At 41.2% G+C, this 24340-nt stretch overlaps 10 protein-coding genes across 13 annotated transcripts; 4 read left to right on the forward strand and 6 right to left on the reverse strand.

Annotated features, from left to right (window-relative positions):
- Positions 1–113: 113 nt before the first annotated feature.
- Positions 114–1501, reverse strand: LOC124414141 (probable DNA-directed RNA polymerase III subunit RPC6). Its single transcript, XM_046895086.1, has 4 exons — positions 1327–1501; positions 579–1197; positions 330–491; positions 114–248 (listed from the first exon to the last, which is right to left on the reverse strand). The coding sequence occupies exons 1-4, from the start codon at positions 1410–1412 to the stop codon at positions 174–176; spliced, it is 942 nt and encodes a 313-aa protein (XP_046751042.1). The 5' UTR covers positions 1413–1501; the 3' UTR covers positions 114–173.
- A 384-nt stretch (positions 1502–1885) lies between these two features.
- Positions 1886–2687, forward strand: LOC124414252. The gene is made up of 2 exons (XM_046895243.1): positions 1886–2192; positions 2268–2687. The coding sequence occupies exons 1-2, from the start codon at positions 2112–2114 to the stop codon at positions 2640–2642; spliced, it is 456 nt and encodes a 151-aa protein (XP_046751199.1). The 5' UTR covers positions 1886–2111; the 3' UTR covers positions 2643–2687.
- Positions 2688–2700: 13 nt separating this feature from the next.
- Positions 2701–4819, reverse strand: LOC124414248 (26S proteasome regulatory subunit 4). Its single transcript, XM_046895238.1, has 5 exons — positions 4670–4819; positions 3832–4393; positions 3371–3757; positions 2986–3221; positions 2701–2914 (listed from the first exon to the last, which is right to left on the reverse strand). Exons 1-5 carry the CDS (start codon positions 4670–4672, stop codon positions 2780–2782), a joined length of 1323 nt encoding a protein of 440 aa, XP_046751194.1. The 5' UTR covers positions 4673–4819; the 3' UTR covers positions 2701–2779.
- A 25-nt stretch (positions 4820–4844) lies between these two features.
- Positions 4845–9701, forward strand: LOC124414247 (protein transport protein Sec23A). 2 transcript variants are annotated; one of them, XM_046895236.1, is made up of 10 exons: positions 4845–5026; positions 5290–5937; positions 6011–6260; positions 6566–7216; positions 7314–7467; positions 7552–7703; positions 7793–7967; positions 8150–8371; positions 8737–8757; positions 9108–9701. In XM_046895236.1, exons 2-10 carry the CDS (start codon positions 5325–5327, stop codon positions 9195–9197), a joined length of 2328 nt encoding a protein of 775 aa, XP_046751192.1. In that variant the 5' UTR covers positions 4845–5026; positions 5290–5324; the 3' UTR covers positions 9198–9701. The 2 variants fall into 2 exon arrangements, with proteins under 2 accessions (XP_046751192.1, XP_046751193.1); XM_046895237.1 differs by lacking the exon at positions 8737–8757.
- A 400-nt stretch (positions 9702–10101) lies between these two features.
- Positions 10102–11235, reverse strand: LOC124414250 (calcineurin B homologous protein 1). Its single transcript, XM_046895242.1, has 4 exons — positions 11094–11235; positions 10654–10917; positions 10426–10519; positions 10102–10315 (listed from the first exon to the last, which is right to left on the reverse strand). The coding sequence occupies exons 1-4, from the start codon at positions 11158–11160 to the stop codon at positions 10171–10173; spliced, it is 570 nt and encodes a 189-aa protein (XP_046751198.1). The 5' UTR covers positions 11161–11235; the 3' UTR covers positions 10102–10170.
- A 109-nt stretch (positions 11236–11344) lies between these two features.
- Positions 11345–13394, forward strand: LOC124414249. 3 transcript variants are annotated; one of them, XM_046895241.1, is made up of 5 exons: positions 11345–11413; positions 12015–12197; positions 12362–12465; positions 12543–12957; positions 13054–13394. In XM_046895241.1, exons 2-5 carry the CDS (start codon positions 12119–12121, stop codon positions 13392–13394), a joined length of 939 nt encoding a protein of 312 aa, XP_046751197.1. In that variant the 5' UTR covers positions 11345–11413; positions 12015–12118. The 3 variants fall into 3 exon arrangements, with proteins under 3 accessions (XP_046751197.1, XP_046751195.1, XP_046751196.1); XM_046895240.1 differs by lacking the exon at positions 11345–11413 and adding an exon at positions 11778–11898 and having other exon boundaries at positions 12362–12957; XM_046895239.1 differs by lacking the exon at positions 12015–12197 and having other exon boundaries at positions 11349–11413; positions 12362–12957.
- A 293-nt stretch (positions 13395–13687) lies between these two features.
- LOC124413882 (retinol dehydrogenase 7) lies at positions 13688–15711 on the reverse strand. The gene is made up of 5 exons (XM_046894672.1): positions 15426–15711; positions 14955–15236; positions 14550–14855; positions 14239–14470; positions 13688–14162 (listed from the first exon to the last, which is right to left on the reverse strand). Exons 1-5 carry the CDS (start codon positions 15562–15564, stop codon positions 13871–13873), a joined length of 1251 nt encoding a protein of 416 aa, XP_046750628.1. The 5' UTR covers positions 15565–15711; the 3' UTR covers positions 13688–13870.
- A 788-nt stretch (positions 15712–16499) lies between these two features.
- On the reverse strand, positions 16500–18250 carry LOC124413883 (zinc finger protein-like 1). Its single transcript, XM_046894673.1, has 3 exons — positions 17889–18250; positions 17483–17788; positions 16500–17305 (listed from the first exon to the last, which is right to left on the reverse strand). The coding sequence occupies exons 1-3, from the start codon at positions 17988–17990 to the stop codon at positions 16742–16744; spliced, it is 972 nt and encodes a 323-aa protein (XP_046750629.1). The 5' UTR covers positions 17991–18250; the 3' UTR covers positions 16500–16741.
- Positions 18251–18412: 162 nt separating this feature from the next.
- Positions 18413–19986, forward strand: LOC124413885 (translin-associated protein X). Its single transcript, XM_046894674.1, has 3 exons — positions 18413–18664; positions 18814–19776; positions 19811–19986. Exons 1-2 carry the CDS (start codon positions 18649–18651, stop codon positions 19716–19718), a joined length of 921 nt encoding a protein of 306 aa, XP_046750630.1. The 5' UTR covers positions 18413–18648; the 3' UTR covers positions 19719–19776; positions 19811–19986.
- Positions 19884–21827, reverse strand: LOC124413886 (aprataxin and PNK-like factor). Its single transcript, XM_046894675.1, has 6 exons — positions 21729–21827; positions 21515–21589; positions 21182–21358; positions 20894–21102; positions 20397–20783; positions 19884–20305 (listed from the first exon to the last, which is right to left on the reverse strand). Exons 1-6 carry the CDS (start codon positions 21825–21827, stop codon positions 19999–20001), a joined length of 1254 nt encoding a protein of 417 aa, XP_046750631.1. The 3' UTR covers positions 19884–19998.
- Positions 21828–24340: the final 2513 nt, after the last annotated feature.

The following is a 24340-nucleotide window of genomic DNA, read 5'->3' on the forward strand; positions in this document are numbered from 1 at the left end:
AGCTCGTACCTCGTCTAGTTAGATATCAAGCCGCACGTGCAGATCACGAATTAACTATACATACGTACAGACTAACAGAGGTAGAACTTGGATAGGAGAAGAATGAACGCAAATTCACATTTCATGGATCTGTATTTATAAAAAGATTCAACACGAATACCGATGCCGAAGCTTTACTCCAACCATTCCTTGATGTAATGACATTTCTTTGGCGTTATTTCTCCTATGTCGCAGCAGTTTTTTCTCACCTGAAAGCAAGATACAGTATACGTCGTAGATACTCAACGATCGTTTGTCGCTTCTCGTTTATTATACAATGTTAAATATACCGGACAAACGCCACAAGGTGTTCTTATTAATCCTGGAGGACTGAGCAATGGTTCGACAGCTCGATACAAATTGCTTCCATCGCTTGACAGAGTTCTTTCCACCTTGCCGTCGTAGATAAGGGTATTCAAGATCATTTCCAGATCCTCAACGGAAAGCTTAACCTGCAATATTATTATTTTATTGATTTAGGCAAATCGCCGTCATCAAGTAAAAGCAAAAGGTCAGTGAAAGGTATCCCGTTTTCAAACCTTGCTTATCCCCAGGTCGGAAATAAATTTCCAAACTTCTTTTGACGAGGCAAACGCTATATTTCTAGCACCGATTGGGCCATCATTACAGTTTTTCGTACTGTCTTTTTTCTGCTCCAAAAATCTATAACACTGCTGGTTTAGAATGTCGACAAATTCTGCCTCAAAGTCTTGATCCTGGTACCACGCGCCTCCGGTCACAGACCTGTCAGGCTCCAAGTTGTACAGCATATATACCTTCTTCTTGCTAGCCGCTACCGACTTTACGGCTTTAATGAATTTCTTAGTTTCCAAACTTTTCAAAATTTTATTCAGCTGCGTCGGCATTAGATTGGATTTGAATCTGATATCGCGAATCCATATCCCCTTGTTTCCAGCCTCTTCGATTATATTGTAAACAACTTTCTCTTCGTTGTCTGCCCCTTTGACCGATTTTGCCTTGCTGGGATCTTTTAAACGGTAGAGAAGAGTTCCACCCTGCTTGAATAAGTCAAAGTATCCCTGAGCCAATAACTTGTTTATCGCTGCTGCCTTCTGCGTGGGCGCCAGATCTGGAATCTCAGCCGATATGTCTTTATCCGAAATGCCCTTTGGCTTCGCTTGAGCCAAAGAGATGATCCTGAAATCAAAGTTGGTAATTTTATTACCAATTTCTCAATAAAATATGCAGCTTTGAAAGCCAAAAACACATTTGCTACTATATCCGGTCTATTTGATAGTTAATTGAATCAACTTTAAAGCATCATACTTCTCTTCGATAAATTCTGGCGATTCACCCACATCGACAATTTTATTTATTTCTTGCTCACCAGAGAATTCTCCTCTGACATCCATTATGTTACAATACTTAATCGTTGCCTCAGAATTTCACGAACGAATAAGAATCAATGCAATGAATTGTCAACAACAACATGTGGCTGCGGCGACGCACCATCGTGTCAAATACCTGACGTAGGTCTCTAGCCCACGTGACACACGTCGGGCAGGGTGGGGTGTACTACAGCCTTTGATCTGGTAAAATACGTAAGTCGGATGGACTATTTGTTGATGATGATAAATTTGTTACATTTACAGGAATTGGGGACAGATAAATCCCAAGCCTCGGTACACTTGACAACCGGTCCACCTTAGAAACTCCATGCTACCCCTGTTGTCATTTTCGTTCAATTAATAAATTGATAACTAATTTTAAATGATATTTGGCGAAATGCATGTTGCATGCTTGAGCTTGATCAGGCGTTCTTGGTGTATATTATATTGCGTCTAATCAGGCTCGTTTATTAGACATTTTTTCGCATATAATTAGGCGCAATGTCGTACCAACAGTTGTATTTGATTAATAATTCAACACTTTGCTCTTATCTTTATGGATAACAAAGAGGAACTACACTACAATTACTACTTTACTCTCGCTTACACAGCGTAGAAATTTTTTTATCCTTCATATATTACCGAATGAGTAATCATACAAATTATAAGCCAGATTCAGGGACTTGTATGACACTGACAAGTGATTGAAAACATAACCCTAAAATGGATGACTGCGAGGAAATTGAGCATCCATTAGAGCTTTCCGAAAGAAATTGGAGTCGAGTTATAAGTAAAGCGGTTAAGGTAAGAATTCTTCGGCAGCCTAATCACGAGAATTTCATTCAACATTACTTGATCACAGTCCATCAACTTTCTCAGGCCGGGTATAGGGAAGGAGTTGAAGAAGGAAAGCAGTCAGTTTTCCAAGAAGGTTTTGACATCGGTTACAAAGATGCTTTCGAAACTGCCTTCGTATTAGGAAAATTTAAGGGCCTGGCAACAACTATGAGTGGCAACTTTCAAACTCCGCCAGCTACAGATGATGTACTTGAAAAAACAAGGCGAGGGGCTTGCTGCATCTGCAAGGAAAGTACGAAGAGCAAAGCGGAGACAGTTGATTTAGTTGAAACGCCGCTGCAGGATATAAGAGATGAGCAGAAGAGATATTCTACAAGGATACTAGAGATGCTACGGCACCAATTTGACGAATCTACAAGCAAACACGGAACGTGCATCAATAACGCAGTTTTGTAGCATTTTATTGAGTAGCTGTAAAGTTAAGCCAATTACTTGATAGTTTGCAAATGTTGGCTGAGTTAAAGAAAATTTATTTATTCGAATTTCGTATTATTACGACTGATAAAAAATACATGTGAACGCGAAAAATTAAATTATAAATATAATCCTTCGGGCGATCCTTCCTTCTTGCGGTACAACACACTCTCCTTGGATTTCTTAAAGTCGTCGCTAGTTACCTTCATACGGCGCTCTCGTAAAGCCATGAGACCAGCTTCGGTACAAATTGCCTGTGAAAAAAGTTGACTGTAACTTTCCATTTTTATTTATAAATAGAGTAATTTTATTGCAAAATAATCACCTTTATGTCAGCTCCAGATAGATCGTCTTTAGCCATGATGAGATCTGCAAGGTTCACATCTGGGGCCAATGTCATTCTACTTGTATGAATGCTAAAGATTCTCCTCTTGGTTTTTTCATCTGGCAGGGGGAACTCGATTTTTCTGTCGATACGTCCGGGTCGAATTAGTGCCGGATCCAAAGTTTCGATTCTATTAGTTGCCATTACTACTTTGACATCTCCACGGCTGTCGAAACCTGTTCATTTATAATCGATTCACATTAGCGATTTTTGCACATGGAGCTGAGACGTGGAAAAACACCAGCACACCATCAAGCACTTGAAGGACCAATCGTTATTTTTCAGACTGTGTGTAAATACAGAAACAAATCGATCATTTACTCACCGTCAAGTTGGTTTAGTAGCTCCAGCATGGTACGCTGGATTTCCCTTTCGCCTCCGCTATTGCTGTCGTATCGTTTAGTACCAACAGCGTCAATTTCGTCTATGAATACGATAGAAGGAGCATGTTCCTCGGCTACCCTGAATAGCTCTCTGACAAGTTTCGGGCCGTCCCCCAGATACTTTTGAATCAATTCAGAACCAACAACACGCAGAAAAGTCGCAGAGGTCTGATTGGCCACTGCTTTGGCCAAAAGAGTTTTGCCCGTTCCTGGTAAACCGTACAGTATAACACCCTTAGGGGGCTTGATGCCCATCTCTTCGTAATATTCCGGATGAGTGAGGGGCAACTCGACAGACTCTTTGATTTCCTGAATTTGTGTATCCAAACCTGGGCAAGAAATATGATGTCAGTGGATGTTTCTAAGAGGATACATGAGTCGCTTGGAAACTACCAAAGCTCACCTCCAATATCAGCATATGTTTCTTGCGGAGCTTTCTCGAGCTTCATCACTGTTACCATCGGATCCGTGTCGTCGCCAAGGACGCCAACAACGGCGTGCACCTTGTGATTCAGTAACACAGAGCATCCTGGCTCCAGCTGATCCTTGTCCACAAATGACAAAATCGACACGTAATGTTCGGACCCCACAGAGGTAGAAACAATGGCGTGATTGTCGTCAATTATTTCCTCCAATGTCCCGACCGACATCGGTGTTCCCCTAAGATCGTCCACCTTGGATCTCTCCTCTTCGTTCTTCTCTTCCTGCGGCTTAAGTCGCTCCTGATTTCTAATGAACTCTTCCTCCATCAACAAGTAATCCTTGATTCTTTCATACTTCAAGAGCTTCAGGCGACACCTGGTGTGGGGCGTGACTTGGGGTAATTTTGTCGCAGCGTCCGGTCCCTTGGTGCGTCGCTTCTTCTTTCCTACACGCGTAGGAATTGGCGGCTCGTACTTCTTCTTCTTGTCTTTGTCATCCTTCTTGTCCCCTCCCGTACCTCCCGTTCCCGACTGATTCTGACCCTAGTTTTTAGGTTATAGAGAAAAAAGACACCTGGTTTAATAGCCCGGTCACATGAATAGTATAGGACCAAGGATTAGGAACAGGATTAGAAGTATTTCCCACAACTCTGCGTCAAAGCCAACCTCCAAAACATCATCTCTATTTTATTGACCGAAATTTTAGTAAAAATGCGAAAAATATAACGAAGCAGAGGTGGAATTAACTAGTTTATTGAGAGACGGGATTTCGGGTTTGCGTTGAGACCTTTGAAAATTAAACAAACGTTAGGTACGAACCATTTATCTCGGCAACTGACAAACCAGGCAAACACGAAATCACGAAGTCATCAACGAGACCGATGAACGTAGGCGAATGCAGTTGTACGACGGAGCAATCGGACGGCCAACCTTCGAAGGCTAAAATTTTAGTTTCAACGTGAAAACGATCGATCCGCCGAGAGTTTGCCTGCGTACGCGTTCTTCAAAGTGACGTGGCCTCAACTGACGGGTGTGCGAGCTTCCAGCATCGTTACTAGTGTTTCCTCATTTTTAATAAAACAATGTATTAACCAGCCCCGAGGATACTCTCGAAACCGTTTCGTAAGATTGTTCCTGACAAGATTCCATTGTATTCTCAAAATTGGCAGCTGTCAGGTGAATTTTATATCATAACCTAAAACGTACGGACTACTCGCACGAATTTTGCCTTCATATTCTCAATCAAGTGTCTCCGTATTTGGTGAAACGATCCAAAATCTCCGTAAAATACGTGAAAATTTATTGAAGAAGCCTTATTTCCTTATCCTGCAAGTATACTACATATTTAATGCCCCCGCTTCACCTGAATCCAATCTTGTCGACTGGCTTCAAGGTATCACCTTCCCGGCTTCTGATTCTCTTGCGTGCCTTCGTTATAGGTCTTTGCTCAGACTGAGATAAATCCCAGAACGATATGACGACGTATGAAGAATTTATTCAACAAAACGAAGATCGGGACGGAGTAAGGTTCACGTGGAACGTATGGCCGTCGTCTCGAATCGAAGCTACACGTCTTGTGGTTCCATTGGGGACACTGTACCAGCCGATAAAAGAGCGCCCAGACCTTCCGCCTATTCAGTACGATCCAGTACTGTGCACAAGATCGACGTGCAGGGCGATTTTGAATCCACTTTGCCAGGTAGATTACCGTGCCAAGCTCTGGGTCTGCAACTTCTGCTTCCAGAGAAACCCCTTCCCTCCACAGTATGCAGCCATTTCGGAACAGCATCAGCCTGCTGAGTTGATACCGATGTTTTCTACCATCGAGTATACCATTACCAGAGCGCAGTGTCTGCCACCGATATTCTTGCTTGTTGTGGATACGTGTCTCGACGAAGAAGAACTGGGTGCTCTGAAGGATTCGCTGCAGATGTCACTTTCGCTCCTTCCACCTAATGCGCTGATCGGCTTGATCACCTTTGGAAAAATGGTTCAAGTTCACGAGCTGGGCTGCGAGGGGTGCAGTAAAAGTTATGTATTCCGGGGGACCAAGGATCTCCAACCGAAACAGGTCCAGGATATGTTGGGTAGGTAAATCAGATTTTTTGCTTGGTTGAGCTTTTTTAAAAAGCAATTCCTTTACTTGTGGCAATTTTCCAGGTATCGGAAGACCAGTCCCAGGGCAAAATCCAAATCCGCAAAGAGTACCTGGTGGTCAACCCCTTTCTCCAGCCAATAGATTTCTTCAGCCTGTCCAGAAATGCGATATGAGCTTGACGGATTTGCTAGGAGAGTTACAGAAAGATCCGTGGCCTGTAGGTCCTGGAAAGCGACCCCTAAGATCAACTGGCGTTGCTCTAGCTGTTGCAACCGGGCTGCTAGAAGCAAGTTACGCCAATACCGGTGGGAGGTGAGTGTAAAATTATTTACTGCGATGACTTGTGTCCAATTAATAAACTGGTATGAACCAGGGTCAAAAACCCTGAAGACTTGGTTGTTCTCGATAGTTTTGTAGTAATAATTTATTGTGATTGGTATTCGTTGGGAATTTCGGAGTGGTGGGAAAAGGAAAGCCGATCCCACTATTTGGTATGCAGTGATTGCTCAAATGGCTTCTTTGCACATAAAATTTTTTATCAGCACTTTTGTCATGAGTGTGTTGGTGTGAATTTTGCATTAAATATATCATCGGTGCATCATATTCCATTTACACAGGATCATGTTGTTCGTGGGCGGATTGTGCAGTCAAGGTCCAGGTCAAGTTGTCACCGACGATTTGCGTCAGCCGATTCGATCCCATCATGACATCCACAAAGACAATGCTAAGTACATGAAGAAAGCAACGAAGCACTACGACAGCTTAGCTGCACGTGCAGCTGCAAACGGTCACATAATCGATATATACTCTTGTGCTCTGGACCAGACCGGACTACTAGAAATGAGACAATGTTGTAATTCAACGGGAGGACACATGGTTATGGGAGATTCTTTCAATTCTTCACTCTTCAAACAAACGTTCCAACGTGTTTTTGCCAAGGATCCAAAAGGAGATTTGAAAATGGCATTTAATGCAACACTGGAGGTAAAAACGTCAAGAGAAATCAAAGTATCCGGAGCAATTGGTCCGTGTGTATCGCTCAATGTCAAAGGTCCTAGCGTCGGTGAACAAGAAGTTGGTTTAGGTGGTACTTGCCAGTGGAAGTTTTGTTCACTCAACCCTTCCACTACGACAGCTTTATTCTTTGAAGTTGTTAATCAACACGCCGCACCCATACCCCAGGGCGGAAGAGGGTGCATCCAGTTCATCACGCAGTATCAACACAGTAGTGGACAAAGGAGAATCAGGGTCACTACTATTGCCAGAAAGTTAGTTCATTTTTTTTTTTTTACACATTTCACACAGCAAATGATTAAGCTTATTCTGAACATGAGATTCCAAACAATTCGATTGTTTCATCTATAGCTGGGCGGACGCGTCTACATCATTGCATCACGTCAGTGCAGGCTTTGATCAAGAGGCTGCGGCAGTTCTCATGTCTCGGCTTGCTGTGTTTAGAGCTGAGACAGACGATGGACCGGATGTTCTTAGATGGGTGGATAGGATGCTCATTAGACTCGTATGTGATTACAATTTCACTGAATTTTCAGGGGTATTTTCTCTACAAACAGCACTGTAAAGGTGGAATCTCTGTCATTTTCAGTGTCAAAAGTTTGGAGAGTATGCGAAGGATGATCCAAACAGTTTTAGATTGGCAGAGAACTTTTCGCTGTACCCGCAATTCATGTATCATCTCAGAAGATCTCAGTTTCTTCAAGTTTTTAACAACTCCCCGGATGAGACCAGTTTCTATAGGTGAAGATACAAGTCGTTTCAATTTGCTCCGAGTACCTACTAACCAAAAAATAATCTTAAACACCTCGCAATTTCTTTATTGTACTTAGGCACATGCTTATGAGAGAAGACCTGACAAATTCTCTCATCATGGTACAGCCAATCTTGTACAGCTACGGGTTTGGAGGTCCCCCAGAACCTGTCCTATTAGACACATCGTCGATCCAACCGGACAGAATCCTGCTCATGGACACTTTCTTCCAGATCCTTATTTTCCATGGAGAGGTGAGTACATTTATCTCCTCGAACTCAATAAGGAAACAAACTAATTTCGGAACATCTTGGATTTTTTTTTTTTTTTTTTTTTTTCTCGTTAAACAATGACGCATTACATTCAAATCATTCTTTCACATGACTCATGGACCAACTCAGGGCTCCCTTAAATCCGTTAACATTCTTATGACTAGAGGATAGCTCAGTGGCGTCAACTGAAATACCAAGATCAACCGGAATATGAAAACTTTCGTCAGCTACTGGCAGCCCCTGTAGACGACGCAGCAGAAATTCTGGCTGGGAGATTCCCAGCTCCTCGGTATATCGATACTGAACAAGGAGGTTCCCAAGCAAGGTTTCTTCTCAGTAAAGTCAATCCGAGCCAAACTCACAATAATATGTATGCCTATGGAGCGGTAAGTACTTCTGACAACTATCAATACCTAAAGATTTTTGTATTCTTATGCGAATTTCAAATTGAATCTTTTGCGATTAATGAGTATCAATCATATCGATATCCCTCGTTGCTTAATGTAATTTTTCATCTGTGTGGAAGAATCATCAGAAATAGCTAATTGATCGGAGACTTCTATTGCCAAAGACAAACAATTGTTTAAGTTTATCTGTAATTTAATCCATAGAGTTTTCGTTATTGTAAATGTGTCACAATCATTTGCCGCATAATCATCTCACTATGTGCTAAGCTGAAATATAGCATTAGGTCCCAGCAATATGTAACTGTAATGATAATTTTTATGTCGCCATGAATCCTGCGATCCAGGGGACGCCGATGCCCAATGGGGTGTGTTCATTTTATCATTTTTTATGTTCTTTCTTCCTTCTCCTTTTATTTCTTTTCGGGATGGGTGCTTTAAAATTGCAGCTTCGGAGAAAAGGGACTTTTTGATCATTTTGAGCTGTATGTAATCGGTGTGGACGTATGCGTACAAATAATACTTCTTATTCATTGCAGATCAGTAAATATGGACACTATGAAGTACAAATAATCACAATTCTCACATAAAATCATGATATCCTAATAAATGCTTGGTGCAGGTTTCGACAGTATAAACATTATACCACATATTGTTGCTTCAACTATGATCAAATTTCCCCCTCAAAATAATTTAATCTGAATTGCTTGAATTTTAGGAAAATGGAGCACCTGTGTTAACAGACGACGTCAGTCTTCAAGTATTTATGGAGCACTTGAAAAAGTTGGCCGTATCCTCCACAGCGTAGATTAGGAATTTATACCTAAGGAAGATTAGGCATCAAATTATTTTGTATTAAACAAATTATAATTTAATAATCATTTAAATGGTTTGTAAGTATAGCAATTGATAGACTTTATAAATGATATTAACGGAATTCTTTCTGGAGGGAGTTTGAAATTTCGTGCTTTATTCTTGGTTCATTCGACAATATAATTTGTAAAGGAAACATGTGAATCCTGAATATAGATAACACTAAACATGTCGCATATAATGTAATCATTTATCCTTAAGCATTCCAAAGCAGGATCGACACTACCTTCTATGTTTTATTAAATCAAAATACCAATATTACAGGGTTTCACGAACTTCATCATTCTGACCTAGGAATAATAAATGACATACCCGAGATTGTTATAATTACTGTATGTATGTACATTCATTATATAGTTATGAATAATTGATTGATAATAATTATCTACCTGAAATTTCCCCTCAACTTATCGACCATAAAAATTGAGCCCTGAAATTATTTATTATTTAAGTACTTGCTATACACATTTTATCTACATGATGGGCCAGAACGAAACATTTATATACCTATGTGCCTGTATATGTATCAGATTATCGCATTTTTTAATTAAAATTCATTCTGTCCAAACGAAATAACATTCTGATATTTGCTTTCGGCCCATGTAATTCCATCTTATTTGAAGTCACGCACATATTCACCAACCACACGTTACTACGGTGTATTTTATTACCGTTCAATATATTCTACACAGTCTGAACAAACAGAAAAAAAATAGTAGCTAGCTGTAACTAAATTCTAGACCTCAGGCGTATTTTTAGTTAGAACATTGTTATGCAACTGCATTTTGCCAATTTGCAAGGCAAGCAATTCAATTTAATCGTTTGTTCAATCTTATAAATAAACAGAATAATGACTATATTCAGATATTAATATAAAATACTCTGTGCTTGATTAGTAGGTTCAATTTTTAGCTAAGAAATCTGATAGACATTTTTTGTTCAACATCCGTCCTTTCCAATGCTTTTACAAATTCCTCAAACGAAATCATTCCATCACCGTTTTCATCAGCCTCAACTATAGTCCGCTCTGCGATGCTAGTCAGCTGTTCCTCGCTGCAATCGTGTATTTATTGTTTCAATGACATGTATGAAAAATAATGCGTCGGCTCATTGATATTGTTAACATTGTGTAAGCCATTACTGCATCGCTGAGCAATTGTTACCTTATATTAGCGCCCACCATCATATGCAAGATTGCCAGTAATTCTTCCTTTGAAATTAAATCATCGTTATCCAAATCGTACATTCTGAAGGCAACTGTAATTAAATAATTAGCATTGAATTAGGTATGTTTTTACGAGAATTCTAAGTTGAAGATAGGGAATTAAAAATATTAGCAGAAACATACCTATGTTAATTATAAGTATCTACCTGTGTGCATTTGAACTTACATTTCAATTTTTCTTGTCGAGAGTTGAGACGGTTTGGACTGTTCTTTTTAATAGGCCTAAAATGGGCCAAGACTTGCATGAATTGGAGAAAGTTGACTCTGTCACTGCCGCCCTCCTCGAAGAATGCGTTCACAATTCTGTCACCAAGTGGATTAATGGCCAATTCAGGGATTCTGAGGAAGTCCTCACGACTCAAGGTCCCACAGTCCCCGCGATCCAAGCTTGTGAATCTGCTGTACAGTCGTTCTATTTGATTTGGTGTAACTGTAAATCGAATAGTCCTCTCAATTGAACAGTTACTGATAAAGAAATTTACGAGGATGCTTATATCGATGAACAGATTTGTCAGTTCCTGATGTGTCTGCATTTAGGTATGTCGTCACTGAATTTTTATGAACCTACTAGTTAAGATGTTATGGAATTTGCGTAACTAGGCTTACATCCAGTTGCATCCTGAATTTGTGCGATTTCCTCCTCACGCAAAAGTAGGCTGGATCGATTCCCCATTATATTCTACAGTAGAGTGAATAGACTATCAGTAATTATCTTATCCTGGATTACTGAGACTCAAAGGTGGGAATGCGAACAAACAGGTGTTTCACGGTTTATTCTTACACCGTGAGGTGTTTCAAAGTGGAGTTGGAATTTGACCAGAATTTGACGTGTCAAAGGTTAGAAACAAAACATAGATCGTCAGTCATCGACTGAAGAATCTAAAGACGGGTACTCCTGACAAATTTTCGTAACCAGTTTTCAGCGGGTAAATTGCTCGTAAGGTGCCAATCGTGCCAATCAAGCCAATAATACATCAACGTAATGCATGTAGTACAATAATTTAGAGAACTTTCAGGAATATTATGTAGTTGAAAATTTGTAAACAGGTCTATATCACTGTAAAACACAATTACTGGAAACAGGGAGTATAATGTACGTAAATTCAGGAAGAACATGATAGTATCTATGTATCTGAAGTTGTGTAGGATAAGGCGTTTATCGGTATGTGCAGTGTAGTGCGGGTAGCATTCAACAAGGCGATAACTTGACAGTTTATAATTGTGTGTAGAATATTTTTTGGTGGTCTAGATCATTTTATAAGAATTACTTTCATCGCATCAAGAGGGCGACACCGATATAATTTTTTTTATACATACATACAAGCTATGGAAATATGAATCGAAGAAGTTATTCTCCGCTCGGTGATCCCTGGAAAATCTGCAAGTTTTGAATTTATTATTTATTCAAACGGTAGGTAAGCCTGCATACAGCAAGTTGGTAATCCACAAAACCTATCACAACGCATGTTGCTTTGAATTGAAATGGTTATGTTTATTTTTCTAATTCACAATATCATGAACATATAGACGTTACGTCCCCGACGAAATTATGTCGCAACAGCGAATAGCTCGATATATTTACGATATACTGATTGTCATCATCCTTACGTTCGCTTGAAATATGGAGAGCAATGGCAAATATGAGACACAGGGATCCGCTGTTGCACCCCTGCAGATCCACGCAGACGACGAGACATCCATTCGAGATCGGTGAGATTTTTCAAAACAATTCAGCAATAGCAGGACTAATTGCAATAGCAGCCAACAACATCAATTGTGAAGATTTTATAATTTAACATTTAACTTTAATAACATTATTATTGTTTCACGGCCTTCGAACCTCTTTAATCACATAACGAAATACATTTTTCCAGAAACCGGTACCAATACCGGTGGACGAGGTCCCTGTGGCAGGATAACGGACTTTGACCGTATTTGGGATGAGGATTATTCATCGTTCTCACCACGAACTGAGGAGGTATCCGTTGAAAGTCTGCTTAAATATTAATGATTAATGTTCTCAATTGCGTATGGTGTCATCTTCCCAATCACAAGACGCGGCCTTTGGGGGAATTGCGCTCGACAATGCAGCCCACTAACAACCGGGCTGATCGTCAGGATCACCCTACCTGCAGCTGTTTTTTTAAAAATGATCATCATGAGCAAACAATGGAAATCAAGAAAACTGCAGACCGCACCTTACCAGAACCTAAACCGCATCGTGCATCAAAAAATACTTGTACCAGGTGCCATGACACGCGTAGAAAAACCAGCATTGACGATCCTGGAGGAGGATCCGTAGTTGAGTTTTACGAATTCTATGATGAGGGGGAATCTCAAAGTTCCGTGCCGTCAGCATCCTCGGTGTCCTCGGAAGATAAAGTATCGCCATATGTTTTGAAGCAGCAGAACGTTTCAAACAAAGAGGTTACACCGAAAGAAATCATGAATTCATGGATACCGGTCAGAGGTGGATTTACGATTCAGCAATTTGTTCTCCTATTTATAAGAAGAATAAAATTAATCTAAATACCTCTAATACATCAATATCGCATTATTTATACAGGAAGACCCATGGAAGGACTGTTCCCAACAAGTGACAACTACGTCGACATTTCACCTCGAGGATTTTCCTTGCGAAAATACTTTCCCGAGTTATTTTTGAGCGCAGCAGAAAGGAACGAAATGCGAGCCCAAGAGCGTCGGGAACTCCAAGAGCATGATACAACCACACTACAGAAAGAGGATTGCACACATCCGAAATGTCTTTGTGGAAACTGCAATGATTTGCCAATCATGAAAGACTGGCGATCCGTCATTGACAATGTGGCAATTAATGCCCCGCCTCGCCCATGGCGTGACAAAGAAGCACTAATCACCATAGGTATGTTTTTTCACCCATACTAATATCGTAAATTATGTCTTGCCTCAATATAGAGAACAAATAACCTTCGTGATATTCTTATGTAGAGTTATTCCAACTGATTCTTACCTATATATAGAAGGAAGAAGAATTAATAAAGAACATGGAGTCAAGTGTGAAGTTGATGTTCCCTAAATGTCTGCACAAGTGGCTTTTGTGGTCTTACGATAACTTTAAACGCGACAACAACTAATCAGATGATCAAAGATCGGATAAGGATCAAAAATATAGTTGGGCAGGGTGAAAAACGACAAACGTATCTAGTGAAGCCATAATCCATTACAAATGCATGTATAATTATTAAACTCTTGGGTAGACAAACTGTGTATTAGGTATAATTTAACATTACAAATTTTTTTCGAGAGTATACACCACGCAGAGTTATCACTGTATCGGGATTATGAAGAAGAGATTAATGTGATCGTAAAAACGACGGCTTAAAGTACAGTAGCTGGTAGCATCACCGTGATAAGTTGTTCCTCTTGGTAAAGGTATTCGAATCATTTTTGTGCGTTGACGCATCTTCCGGACTAGATTTTACAGAACTAGGAACCGTTTCATCGTCTGGCATATGATCGGACTCATAAGATTTGAGGTTCTGAAGTTCCGGTATCATTGCATCCTCTTCTGCCTCTTTCATAGAAGGATTCCATCTCGGCATCGAAACGAATTTCTCCACTAACCAATCGCGAACGAACGTGGGTGTAGTACTGAATAGTAGGTGATAGAACGTGTATCTCCACGGTTCACATCTGAAACAGCCAGATTGCCAGAAGACATTATCACCGCGACAACGGCGTACAAGCGGTACAAGAATTATTCGCATACTTGTAGACGCTGCGAGGATAGACGTCCATTAAAGCGCCGTCAAAGGCCTGATAAAGCAGGGGATCCTCTATCTTATGCGGCGCAATCTCTCGCGACATTTCGGAAAGATACCGGCGGTACCTCGTGAAGTAGCTACCGTAGAAGTTTCTCGCTTCAGGCTTCATCGCATTTGCCATGTCCGCGAAGTGTTTGGTCTGTCTCGACAGTAGATTACTATCCTTGGTGAATGATCCTGAAATTGTGGGAAATTATTACATGCGGATGGTTGAATTTGAAGGTGGATTGCGATCGACGTACGAAAACGTGCTTACCTGGCACAAAACAGACAACCTCGACTCCATACTTGGAAACTTCGAGCCTGAGTGCCGTCGTCCAAGCCGAGAGACCGGCTTTCGTCGCGGCGTACGTCGCAACGCCGGGCAAAGGCTGGCTCGAACAGTGACTCGTGACGACGATGATTCTGCTCCTCTTTGACCTGACGACCGGCATAAGCTCCTTGGTGATTCCCATCGTTCCGAGGAGATTTACTTCGACCTGGCGTCGCATTTGCTCCTCAGTCTGCCATTCGAATTCGCCGAAAATCATCATCCCGGCGTTGTTCACGAGCGCGCGAAGATCTGCGAAGCGCATTTGCGAATCTTTCGATGCCTCGACACCTCCACGGCTAGCATTACAAGGTCTGCCTTGTGTTTAATGTGAATTCGTGAAACACTTACCAAGCGTCTCCTGAGCCATCAGCTCCCGAGCTTCGGTACCAAATTGGGCGATACTCTCGCTCCTGGTTATGTCCAAGGGAATGACGTTGATCCCATTTCGTATCAGATCCCGAGCACCCAGGCCGTCGGGCTGTAAGACACCAGCGATTACCGTTGCATCCAGGGCGCGACAGTGCAGAGCCAAGCTGTATCCAAGTCCCGAGTCGCATCCTGTTACGATCACCGCGTGCTTCGAGTGAATCGGTAAACGCGTCGCATTCCTCCAACGGATATATGCAGTTCCTAAATCGCGAGGTAAAAATAAAAACCAAGTGAATCAGGTGTTGGAGAGGGTCGTGGAAAATGAAACGACTCAGGTAGCAAACTTAAATTGTCGGAATGTCGACTATCACTTGCGTAATAAAAGCCGACGTAAATTCAACGGACGAAATACTTGGGAAGATGAGGGAAGATGCTATTGTGAAAACTTACCGAAGCCTAGAACGGTAAACGTGGTAGCAACAAGTCCGTGACCGCTCCCGTAGAGACAAATCAGCCCTGCAGTACTACCCAATCCGAGTGTCAAGCTTTTCACATACAATTTTCTCGTCCAAATTTGCAAGGTCTCCATCTCAATCAAATCCGCGTGCAAAATGTACGTTATGGTATACGTGATTTTGTTGAGACCGATCTAATTGATCCGCCGCAAGCGGGGATGAATCGAGTCTGGGAAAGCTTCTTCGCTGCCGCGGGTGAATCGTCGAGTGTACCTGTTGCTTTTACGACGGTCAGCGAGATGACTCCCTCATTCCGATTCAGGTAGCATTCCTGACCGTCCCCACCACAACTTGCCGGTGTGTTCGTGAAATTTAGCCAACATCTGAACACGCGTAATGATATGAGAATAATATTCTGTATAGTTATGAAAATACTATCTTGAATCACAAGGGACGTTTAAATCCGCGTCAGAAGTTGCCGCGTCAACGAAATTCAGTAACGCATATGGTACCCGAGTACGCTGTCGCTGAACAATTTTTTTTCTCTTCCGATCTGGTTACGATATCTTCTACAACTAATACGTTACCGCGAGCGAGCCGAAGGTAAATTTCTCGGTACGAAGCTAGGAAACTGTTTGAATATTTCATGACTTACCGCCGATATCGACCCGGCAGCATCGATTTCAATATCAAATACTTGGACGATTTATATTAATTTATGGGGATTCAAAGCCCGTGACTATTTCCGATTCAATCAGATATCGAGCAACGAAGGCCCTACTATCTCTCAACCATTTACAGATTGACGAGATAGCAGTGAAATATTCGAAATTTTTCGATTCTGAGTATTCTTACATGTGTAAGTGAATTGTTTTATTTCACACTCGTGTTATGATTTGTTGATTTCAACATTCAGACGGTCGATTTTTCGCTTTGACATTCGAGTATTTATAGCTACCGAGTAACGATGACGTCGGCTCACCAAAGCGCACACATGTAAATGAAAATTAAAAGTAAATTGGCATGGAAATGTACTCCGTCGAGTTGCCATATGCTACGTATTGCACGATTAATGGAAATATACAATTTATTTTTATCATTATATGTAAATTATATACTTTTCGTCTAAATAATTAACGTAAGAACAGTAATTAATCATTTGCGTTGCTCGGTCCAAATCGACGACTGTGAGATAAGTGAACCTTGGTTCTCCCAATCTCACAGGCCATCGTAACACGAATGTACGCCTACTGTTATTGACTCGTTGTTACGTTCACACGATATTGTTACTCTTATATTATCTTATAACATCTATTCCTGTCTCCTTTCAACTCTCACTAGATTATTCCTATTGACATCAAAGTTAGGATCTCCATCGGTAGCTATTCTGCCAAGCCATGAGAATAACATAATTATACCAACAAATGCTATGAGTAAGAGTATGGTAAGCACAATATATCGCTTGTACAACGATCCAGAAGAGCCTCGCCTGCGTGCCGGAGTTCTAGAAATTAATTTCCACCATCTCATGAACCATTCAATCGCGGATTTTCGCTGATACTTGTTTTCGTCGTGGTCATAGGGTAAGTCCTTCGGATCATCGTACGCCTCGAAAACTTTCTTGCTTGCCTGATTTGAAAAAGGCATCGAAGGTTCTACGTTGACAACGGAATAGGGGGGTCCAGATTTTTGAACCGTCGAGTGAATGCTGCTGCTGCTGCTGCTACCGGAATTTATCAAGTTTACATTGCTGCCAGTCCGAGGGGTCGCTACACTCGGCGAGGGCGTAGTGGTGTGGTTTTGGTAAGAGGTAGACATCTCAGTCACCGAAACCTTACGTTCCTGTATTGGTTTTTGCTCTCTGTCGTCGCTTAACTGAAAAAAATTAAACCTCACAGTGAATTTATATTAAAATCACGAGACGGATCAAGAGAGGTAGAATTTTTGCAAAATCCCAAGAAGCCTGCGTGAAATTCAATCATCCATGTACAATAGCAAAGTCTGAACTGACACAGAAGAAATTAATTCTGGAAAAATAAAATGACGACTAACCAACGGCAAGCCGAGTCCAGCCCTAGCCCAATTCACTCCGGCGAGTTTCTCTTTGAGGACATCCGCGACCGGGGAAACTAGATTTGGCTGTGGGAAAATGGCAATCTCGCACACAGGACACGTGTATCCCGCAGGTGCAGTTGTAGCTGGTAGATTTCTGGCATAGGTGTCTATGCAGGCCCAGTGAAAGACGTGGTAACACGCCAACCTCACGCAATCCCCATCCGTCAAGGCGCCCGAGCAGAGGGTGCAGACCGGACTGTAGTCGCTGTCCTCCAGCCAACGAAGATACGATTGAACTACACACTGTAACGCAAGTGTTTAAACATTTGTCAACTTGGAGAAAAATGAGGCTAGGATTGAACCGCGTAATTGCGGCTGACCACAGAATAGGGACGACCCTTACCTTGGGATGATTCGTGACCATGCAATGCTCGCAGACGTTGACGCGGTGCTCGAAACAAAACAGATTCGTAACTCTTCTCTTCGGACATTTGCACAACCCCATTTTGAAGCCTTCCCAAATAAATAATCACGCAGGTATGTAATTACATAGGTAGAGGGCTAGTCCCGGAAGATCAGGTATCCCTTGGACATTTACGCTTCACCGTTTTTTCGGCTGGAATTCTTTTGTCGTCAGCCTCGCACACCGTCAAGGTGGAGTTGGAGCGCTGACACCGCTATCGCCATGTTTTCGTCGGCCACGTCGTCTGACACATGAGGTTACAGATTTTGACGGATTTGACGGAAGAGGCGAACCAAATCGAAAGCCCGTGAGGACATCTACAAACGCACACGAACGCAGAACTCGCTTTCGGCCAATAATAGTCTGTGGATTTTGCCACAGTGGAAACGCACCGGTGATATTACAACGGCGCGACAAACATTTGTTTACTTATTAATTACTTGCGACGTCCGCCAAAGGACTCTATCGGAGCCGAAGTGACGATTTCAGGCGGTCTTTTTTAACTTTCACCGATAAGCCGTAATGTAACGTAATAAGATTATCGTAATTTTTTACAAGTTGTTCGGATCCTTCATTGCAGTGGTGAAGGTTAAGCTATTGCTTGCTACCGTGCTTTCGAGTGCCGACACACCGAGAACAGATTGAAGCTTTTCTGTAATACGAAGGCAAATCGGAGAATCGGCATCGAAATAATATCACGATGTCGCATGGCCGAGGTAAGTCACAATAGCTGTATGCTTCTCAGAGGATAACAAACTGACAAGCACAATTCCCGCACGTAACTCAGCCCGTGAAACGTCAAAAGCACGCCGGCTCTTGTCGCCCTTTATTTTCGTAATTTTCACTTATGAATAATTATTTTTAGGTGGATCGGGTGGCGGGAGAAGAAATCGTGGTCAAAACTTTGGGCACAAAAATAGTAAGATTCTTGTTGGCGACAAAGGACGGGAAGTACTGGAGAGCATAAATGAAAACTCTCTAGTGATAAAGCAATTTCGAGGATACGCCGCTGAATTGGACAGTAAACACGATCGTTACGAGGCTATAGTGAAACTGAGCCGTGACATCACCATTGAGAGTAAGAGAATTATATTTCTTCTCCATACGTTCGACAAGGAGAGCAAGCGGGACGCGGTTCTCGGAGAAGCCAAAACCCGACTCGAGACTCTGGCTAAGACTTTGTTCAAGAGCATTGCTCAGGAGCTGGATGGACAGAACCCGTTTCAGTATCTGCGAGCTTATACGGCGGGTATTCAGGAATACATAGAGGCGGTTACCTTTTACCAATATCTTGAGAGCAATAAGCTGGATGACTGGAAGGACTTGGAGAGATCTCTGATCTATGTTGTTCCTTTCGAACCAAAAAGTACCCCTCAGGAACCAGCGCTAGAAGGATCGGCCTGCACTTCCAGAGAAATCAGTACCATGCTAACGCCGCATGAATACATATTGGGTATAGCCGATCTCACCGGAGAGCTAATGCGAAAGTGTATAAGCAATTTGGGAACAGGTGACATAGCGAGTTGTTTCCAAACCTGCAATTTTGTCAGAAGCATCTACATAGGGTTCCTTGGTTGTGTCGGCTCGTCCGGTAAAGAAATAAACAGGAAATTGTACACTTTGAAGCAGAGTTTAATTAAAATGGAGAACGTTTGCTACACCGTCAAGGTTCGAGGCTCTGAAATACCGAAACATATGCTTGCCGATGTAGCTATCGGAGCATCTAATGAATATGCAACCGAAGACGACGAAGGGTATCATCCGTTTTAACCATTAACAACGGCGAGATCAATAAACGTACTGAATGGCATTTTGCGAACTTTATCAGCTCGTCCGTATAATAATATACCTGTATTAATTCAGTCTTAAATATTTGTACAGATATCGAACTGAACCATTAAGTGGCAGGAGTCTATAAAAAAAATTGGCACATGATTAGTAAAAAATGAGATTTATTATTAAAATACATTTGTACAAGTTTTTCACTAGCACCGACAATTTGAATACAAGTACAATACAAATCAAGACACTTAAGGTTGCACCAGCTGCCCTACTTATCATCGCAATCACTTTTGGCTTCATCCGAACTGTCTGTACAAAATGAAGGTTCGTATTCTGATTCGTCGATAGATTCCTCTAGAGATGATTGATCTGTAGCAGATGTTGTTTCAGGAGTCTTTGCTCGTATCGGCGTCTGGGGTCGCCTCCTCCGCTGAATCGTATGTTTGAAATCTTTTCTATGCTGTGGATTTTTTCTGTAACATCGTACTCCGTAACGGCATTCCGGTCTGTCGTCCAAAACGGCATAATCCGAATCACCAGGGTGACTGAACTGTGCCCTGTGTTCCTCATTTTTTCTGTAACACAGGTTTCTCTTGATGATTGATATCCCTATTTACAATTTCTAATACTTTCAGAATTCGAGGAAAGCGTAATGCATAATAATACCTGTAACATTTACTCCCGTATGTGCATCTGTTCCGTGTAGGAGGGGTTGAGACTGTAGCTGTCACATTTACAGCCGTATCAGTATTGGATGTAGAGACGGTAGGTTGTTTTGTATTTAGTATTCTATCCGACTTGGCAGCAATTTGTTCATTACGATCGCTGAAGTGTTGCCCACAGTCCCATTTTATTTTCTTTCCAGCCTCGTCAAGACTTGTAGCCTCTGCACACTCTGCAGCACTCCTTTCCTCTGTAGCAACCTCTACTGTTTCAGCAGCTGAAGAGGGTGGCGAATGATCTGGTTCGTCAGATTCAGTCAAACTTTTTGTACTTGAAGCGTGTGGCCTTGTCGCCAATGCCTCATCCACTACTTTTCCCTCCTCCGGGATGCTTGGAAATAAAACAGCGTAGTGTCAGTATCGCTATTTGGATCGTTTGCAAAAATTTTTACCAAGTAACACGTATGTTCACGATCATAATAGTAAAGCAATAATGAAGACCTAGCTCCATAGATATCATTTGTAGTTTGTTCGGTAGACTCGAGAACCGTGTCCTCGTAGTCCAAGGGATTGAATTCCTCCTGCCCTGGATCCACTCCTATACTACTAGGAACATTATCAAGATTTCCATTCGGGGATAGTATTGCCTCGATGCTTCCACCTAGTCGATTTTTTTTCTCAGATGGTTCGTCAGTTGATTTCTCGGATGCCTGGTAAAAATTTATTCGATTAACACATAAAACATGGTAAGAACATGTTTGAAAGAGTAGCAAGATAGTCACTACTCACCTTGCGCTTCCACCCAGATTCATTATCCTCCATAGTTGCATCGACGCGAACAACCTTGAACCAGTGCTTGTCGCTCAGCAAAGAAAAAAGATCCCCCACGTGAATCGGAACGGTTGATCCCACCTCAAGTTGTACCCATCCGGATGAACCGGGTGATTTCATGTAGCACGGAGTGAACTTGTGGATGAAAAATAGGAAAAGGTAATAGCATGTAGATTCTAGTCAATAACTCTTAGCAATGTCCAATAATTTTATAGAGTCAGGGTTTTTACTTGGATACAATGGTCTGACGGGAAGGAAAAACTAATATCTAACACAAGTACTTGTCCATACCGGACTTATCGTCATATCTCCTTCGGCGGTAAGATCAATAGTAATGGCATGCTTCGGCACTCGTTCATCCTTGCACTGAGAAGTTGAATATTCTAGTTACAATTATAACGAAAGTGTGTACAGGTGTGGTTTTTTTCCTATACAACCGCTATTGCAGCTTGTTCACTGACAATGTTTAGTTGCTTAAATATTAATGAGACCCACGGTTTTTTACCCCAGTAACGACTCCAACATCGATTACATTGGCACCAATTTGCAATTCAGCTTTGTGAACAGAATCACTGTCTACCCGTACAATCTGAAATTTTTTCATGTTGGTTGTCGAACTGAGGAATATATAAACGTTTGAAATTTATATTTAGCAAAAAGTTAAAATGTCACAGCTCGAAATTTTGTCAGAGATAATGAAAACATCAGAGTTGTAAAAATAGATTTTCTTTTGTGTATAAAAATTTGAATCTGATCGCGAGAGAAAGAAATAATTGAGGGTCAATCGTGAAAAATAATGAAACGCTATACATAAACTAGTCTAACCTGTTCGCGTTATGTCAATTAAGTCACCTAAGTATAAGTCCGCGTGTCAAGTTGTCGAGGAGCACACGATCCCGCCAGGTCCCACATGCAATCTATAATACTGTAAACAAAACAAGACCGGTGTGACATTAGTCGCGAGTCGATTTTATCATTTCCGGTGTGCAGCGCGGGACTATCTGGTTATCGTAACTTCCGCTCAACTGAACAGTACGTAGTTTGGTCGTGTTTCGGGAGCAACGTTTTGGGATTCTCTTTGTACTAAATTCCGCCGAAAATATGTTACAATTACGTCGTCAGGGTAAGACGTCGTGCAAAAATGGACCCAAGAATCCCGCAGGACAATTATCTCTGGTTAGTTGGATAATTCTGAAAATGAACATTCGTCAATTCAATAAAGAGATCGACCAACCAAACGATTTAATTACGGGACTTTACATACCGTCCGTAATTAGTAAGTAGCATAGAAACGGTTTTTTTTTTAATCTTTCGCTGCAATAAGTATTGACTTTTTATCGACGAATGGATCTGGAAATTCACCGCTACAAATGTACTCCGAGAGCGTCGAATCATTAATAAGGTTATTACGAGCGATGTGCGTATACGTATAATTTTGAATAAAGTACTCAAAAAATTAACTATTCATCGATTGATCTCAGTTCAGTTGCATTTGCGGAGATTTAACGGATTCTTGACGGCTGTAATGTGGCGGCATCGGTGAGATCGCGTTAATAAACAAACACGAATCTACCTATCGTGCGGCCATTTTGATTCGTGTTTGCTGTTCCCGCCACAAGCAACTACGTGCATCAGCTTGGTTGTTTGATTTTCCAGTTAAAATTTTTTTGACATTACGCAAGGATGTACGACGACTTTGCATTATTCGTTATATGCGGCGCGTATGAATATTTGTAGTCCATTTTCAAAATGATGTCGCGGAAACGGAAATTACGAATACGGAAATTCTCCAACGCGACTTTCGTTTATTTCAAAATGCTGCCATATTCACGTTCGCGCGGGAACCTTTTCAGTAGTTTCTTCGACTTTTCATCTTACTGTTAACGACTAGAATATCGCGGCGGGTATTTGTGATCGGTCTACTGAGTCCACACGTCAATTTCTCATGATAACTATTTAACGTGTGCCTTGAAAGTCGATTTCTTTAAATTCAGTTGTATGAAAAGTTGCTGTAGATCTCGTATGGTGTTTGGCAAATTGTGTGTGTGGTGTTTGGCAAATTGTGTGTGATGGTGTTTGGAAAATTGTGTGCGTGGTGTTTGGCAAATTGTGTGTGATGGTGTTTGGCAAATTGTGTGTGGTGTAAAACTTTGAGAGGGCATAACGGATAATATAGGATCACTTATCGTCAGCAGAGATCAACGAACGAGGTGCAAGTGAGTTGCTGTAATTACAAATCTATCTAATATAATTATGATTGACGTTACATTTCCAAAAATACTTCACGGTACTGGCTAAATGGAATGGGAATCTATGGTGCAGCAGAAAATATGGGTTTAGACATCGATGAGAAAATATTAACACCAAACGTCGAGTTGAGAATTAAATGCTCTGATTTATAGTAATCGTAAAGAATGTACACATAACAATATATGCATATTGTCATACAAATAAACTCGTTGCATAGTCGTCTGTATGTATAATCTCTGGTACATATTGGCGGTGGTAGCAAAATAAATTCTGCAACAAAATTAGTTAGTTTTTTGAAGAATTTAAAACGAAATTTATCAAGTTTGTATAATTGTACAAGTAAATTTATACAAGTTGTACGTAATATGCGCATATGCCCGACGTACAATTTACTGCAGTTGAAAATTTTTATTTTCACATCACCTTATTCCTTCCAATGCTGATTCATTTGAAAAATAAACTCACCTGATGTATCGTCAAAAATAATGTTTAGGCATTATTTATCTAATTAAAAACCTCGTACTGAATTTATATAAAACTTTGTCTATTGGACAAATTTGCACTAGGGTACTTGAAAATGTACAGTGTCACCTCGTGGAATATTAGATTTTCTGTACCGTTTCGTCCTACGACATAGTGCACAACTTCATCGGACAAGTTGCAATTGCTACATTTATTACTTTTTGGTTTAACACTCAGCTGCGCTCACATATACAATTATATCTCAAACGTTTGTCACTAAAGGAACTTCCGAGCTTTGCCTGTACAGTTTTCTGGCTAATTACTTGAGAACCACATGAGAATATACGATATCGATAATGCACTGATAAAATTTTATAGTCGTAACAAATGTGGTCTACCTCCAAA

This window comes from Diprion similis, chromosome 13, assembly GCF_021155765.1.
Source record: "Diprion similis isolate iyDipSimi1 chromosome 13, iyDipSimi1.1, whole genome shotgun sequence".
In the NCBI taxonomy this organism is placed as follows: Eukaryota; Metazoa; Arthropoda; class Insecta; order Hymenoptera; family Diprionidae; genus Diprion; species Diprion similis.

What these genes read in the sequence shown, in the direction of transcription:
- LOC124414141 (XM_046895086.1), bottom strand. Translation starts at nt 1,412, where the DNA reads ATGGATGTCAGAGGAGAATTCTCTGGTGAGCAAGAAATAAATAAAATT. An exon ending in CCAGAATTTATCGAAGAGAA is followed by an intron (nt 1,198 to 1,326) that starts GTATGATGCTTT and finishes CTTTGATTTCAG; the next exon opens with GATCATCTCTTTGGCTCAAG. An exon ending in CACCTTGTGGCGTTTGTCCG is followed by an intron (nt 249 to 329) that starts GTATATTTAACA and finishes TCTTGCTTTCAG; the next exon opens with GTGAGAAAAAACTGCTGCGA.
- LOC124414252 (XM_046895243.1), top strand. Translation starts at nt 2,112, where the DNA reads ATGGATGACTGCGAGGAAATTGAGCATCCATTAGAGCTTTCCGAAAGA. An exon ending in TTATAAGTAAAGCGGTTAAG is followed by an intron (nt 2,193 to 2,267) that starts GTAAGAATTCTT and finishes CAACTTTCTCAG; the next exon opens with GCCGGGTATAGGGAAGGAGT.
- LOC124414248 (XM_046895238.1), bottom strand. An exon ending in AACATATGCTGATATTGGAG is followed by an intron (nt 3,758 to 3,831) that starts GTGAGCTTTGGT and finishes TTTCTTGCCCAG; the next exon opens with GTTTGGATACACAAATTCAG. An exon ending in GCTACTAAACCAACTTGACG is followed by an intron (nt 3,222 to 3,370) that starts GTGAGTAAATGA and finishes ATAAATGAACAG; the next exon opens with GTTTCGACAGCCGTGGAGAT.
- LOC124414247 (XM_046895236.1), top strand. Translation starts at nt 5,325, where the DNA reads ATGACGACGTATGAAGAATTTATTCAACAAAACGAAGATCGGGACGGA. An exon ending in TACGCCAATACCGGTGGGAG is followed by an intron (nt 6,261 to 6,565) that starts GTGAGTGTAAAA and finishes CCATTTACACAG; the next exon opens with GATCATGTTGTTCGTGGGCG. An exon ending in GTCACTACTATTGCCAGAAA is followed by an intron (nt 7,217 to 7,313) that starts GTTAGTTCATTT and finishes TTTCATCTATAG; the next exon opens with CTGGGCGGACGCGTCTACAT.
- LOC124414250 (XM_046895242.1), bottom strand. Translation starts at nt 11,160, where the DNA reads ATGGGGAATCGATCCAGCCTACTTTTGCGTGAGGAGGAAATCGCACAA. An exon ending in AATTCAGGATGCAACTGGAT is followed by an intron (nt 10,918 to 11,093) that starts GTAAGCCTAGTT and finishes TTCGATTTACAG; the next exon opens with TTACACCAAATCAAATAGAA. An exon ending in TCGACAAGAAAAATTGAAAT is followed by an intron (nt 10,520 to 10,653) that starts GTAAGTTCAAAT and finishes ATTTAATTACAG; the next exon opens with TTGCCTTCAGAATGTACGAT.
- LOC124414249 (XM_046895241.1), top strand. Translation starts at nt 12,119, where the DNA reads ATGGCAAATATGAGACACAGGGATCCGCTGTTGCACCCCTGCAGATCC. An exon ending in GAGACATCCATTCGAGATCG is followed by an intron (nt 12,198 to 12,361) that starts GTGAGATTTTTC and finishes ACATTTTTCCAG; the next exon opens with AAACCGGTACCAATACCGGT. An exon ending in TTCATGGATACCGGTCAGAG is followed by an intron (nt 12,958 to 13,053) that starts GTGGATTTACGA and finishes TTATTTATACAG; the next exon opens with GAAGACCCATGGAAGGACTG.
- LOC124413882 (XM_046894672.1), bottom strand. Translation starts at nt 15,564, where the DNA reads ATGGAGACCTTGCAAATTTGGACGAGAAAATTGTATGTGAAAAGCTTG. An exon ending in GATGGCTCAGGAGACGCTTG is followed by an intron (nt 14,856 to 14,954) that starts GTAAGTGTTTCA and finishes TGCGCTTCGCAG; the next exon opens with ATCTTCGCGCGCTCGTGAAC. An exon ending in GGTTGTCTGTTTTGTGCCAG is followed by an intron (nt 14,471 to 14,549) that starts GTAAGCACGTTT and finishes CCACAATTTCAG; the next exon opens with GATCATTCACCAAGGATAGT.
- LOC124413883 (XM_046894673.1), bottom strand. Translation starts at nt 17,990, where the DNA reads ATGGGGTTGTGCAAATGTCCGAAGAGAAGAGTTACGAATCTGTTTTGT. An exon ending in TGGTCACGAATCATCCCAAG is followed by an intron (nt 17,789 to 17,888) that starts GTAAGGGTCGTC and finishes CTTGCGTTACAG; the next exon opens with TGTGTAGTTCAATCGTATCT. An exon ending in CTGGACTCGGCTTGCCGTTG is followed by an intron (nt 17,306 to 17,482) that starts GTTAGTCGTCAT and finishes AATTTTTTTCAG; the next exon opens with TTAAGCGACGACAGAGAGCA.
- LOC124413886 (XM_046894675.1), bottom strand. Translation starts at nt 21,827, where the DNA reads ATGAAAAAATTTCAGATTGTACGGGTAGACAGTGATTCTGTTCACAAA. An exon ending in ATGTTGGAGTCGTTACTGGG is followed by an intron (nt 21,590 to 21,728) that starts GTAAAAAACCGT and finishes TCAACTTCTCAG; the next exon opens with TGCAAGGATGAACGAGTGCC. An exon ending in AATCTGGGTGGAAGCGCAAG is followed by an intron (nt 21,103 to 21,181) that starts GTGAGTAGTGAC and finishes AATTTTTACCAG; the next exon opens with GCATCCGAGAAATCAACTGA.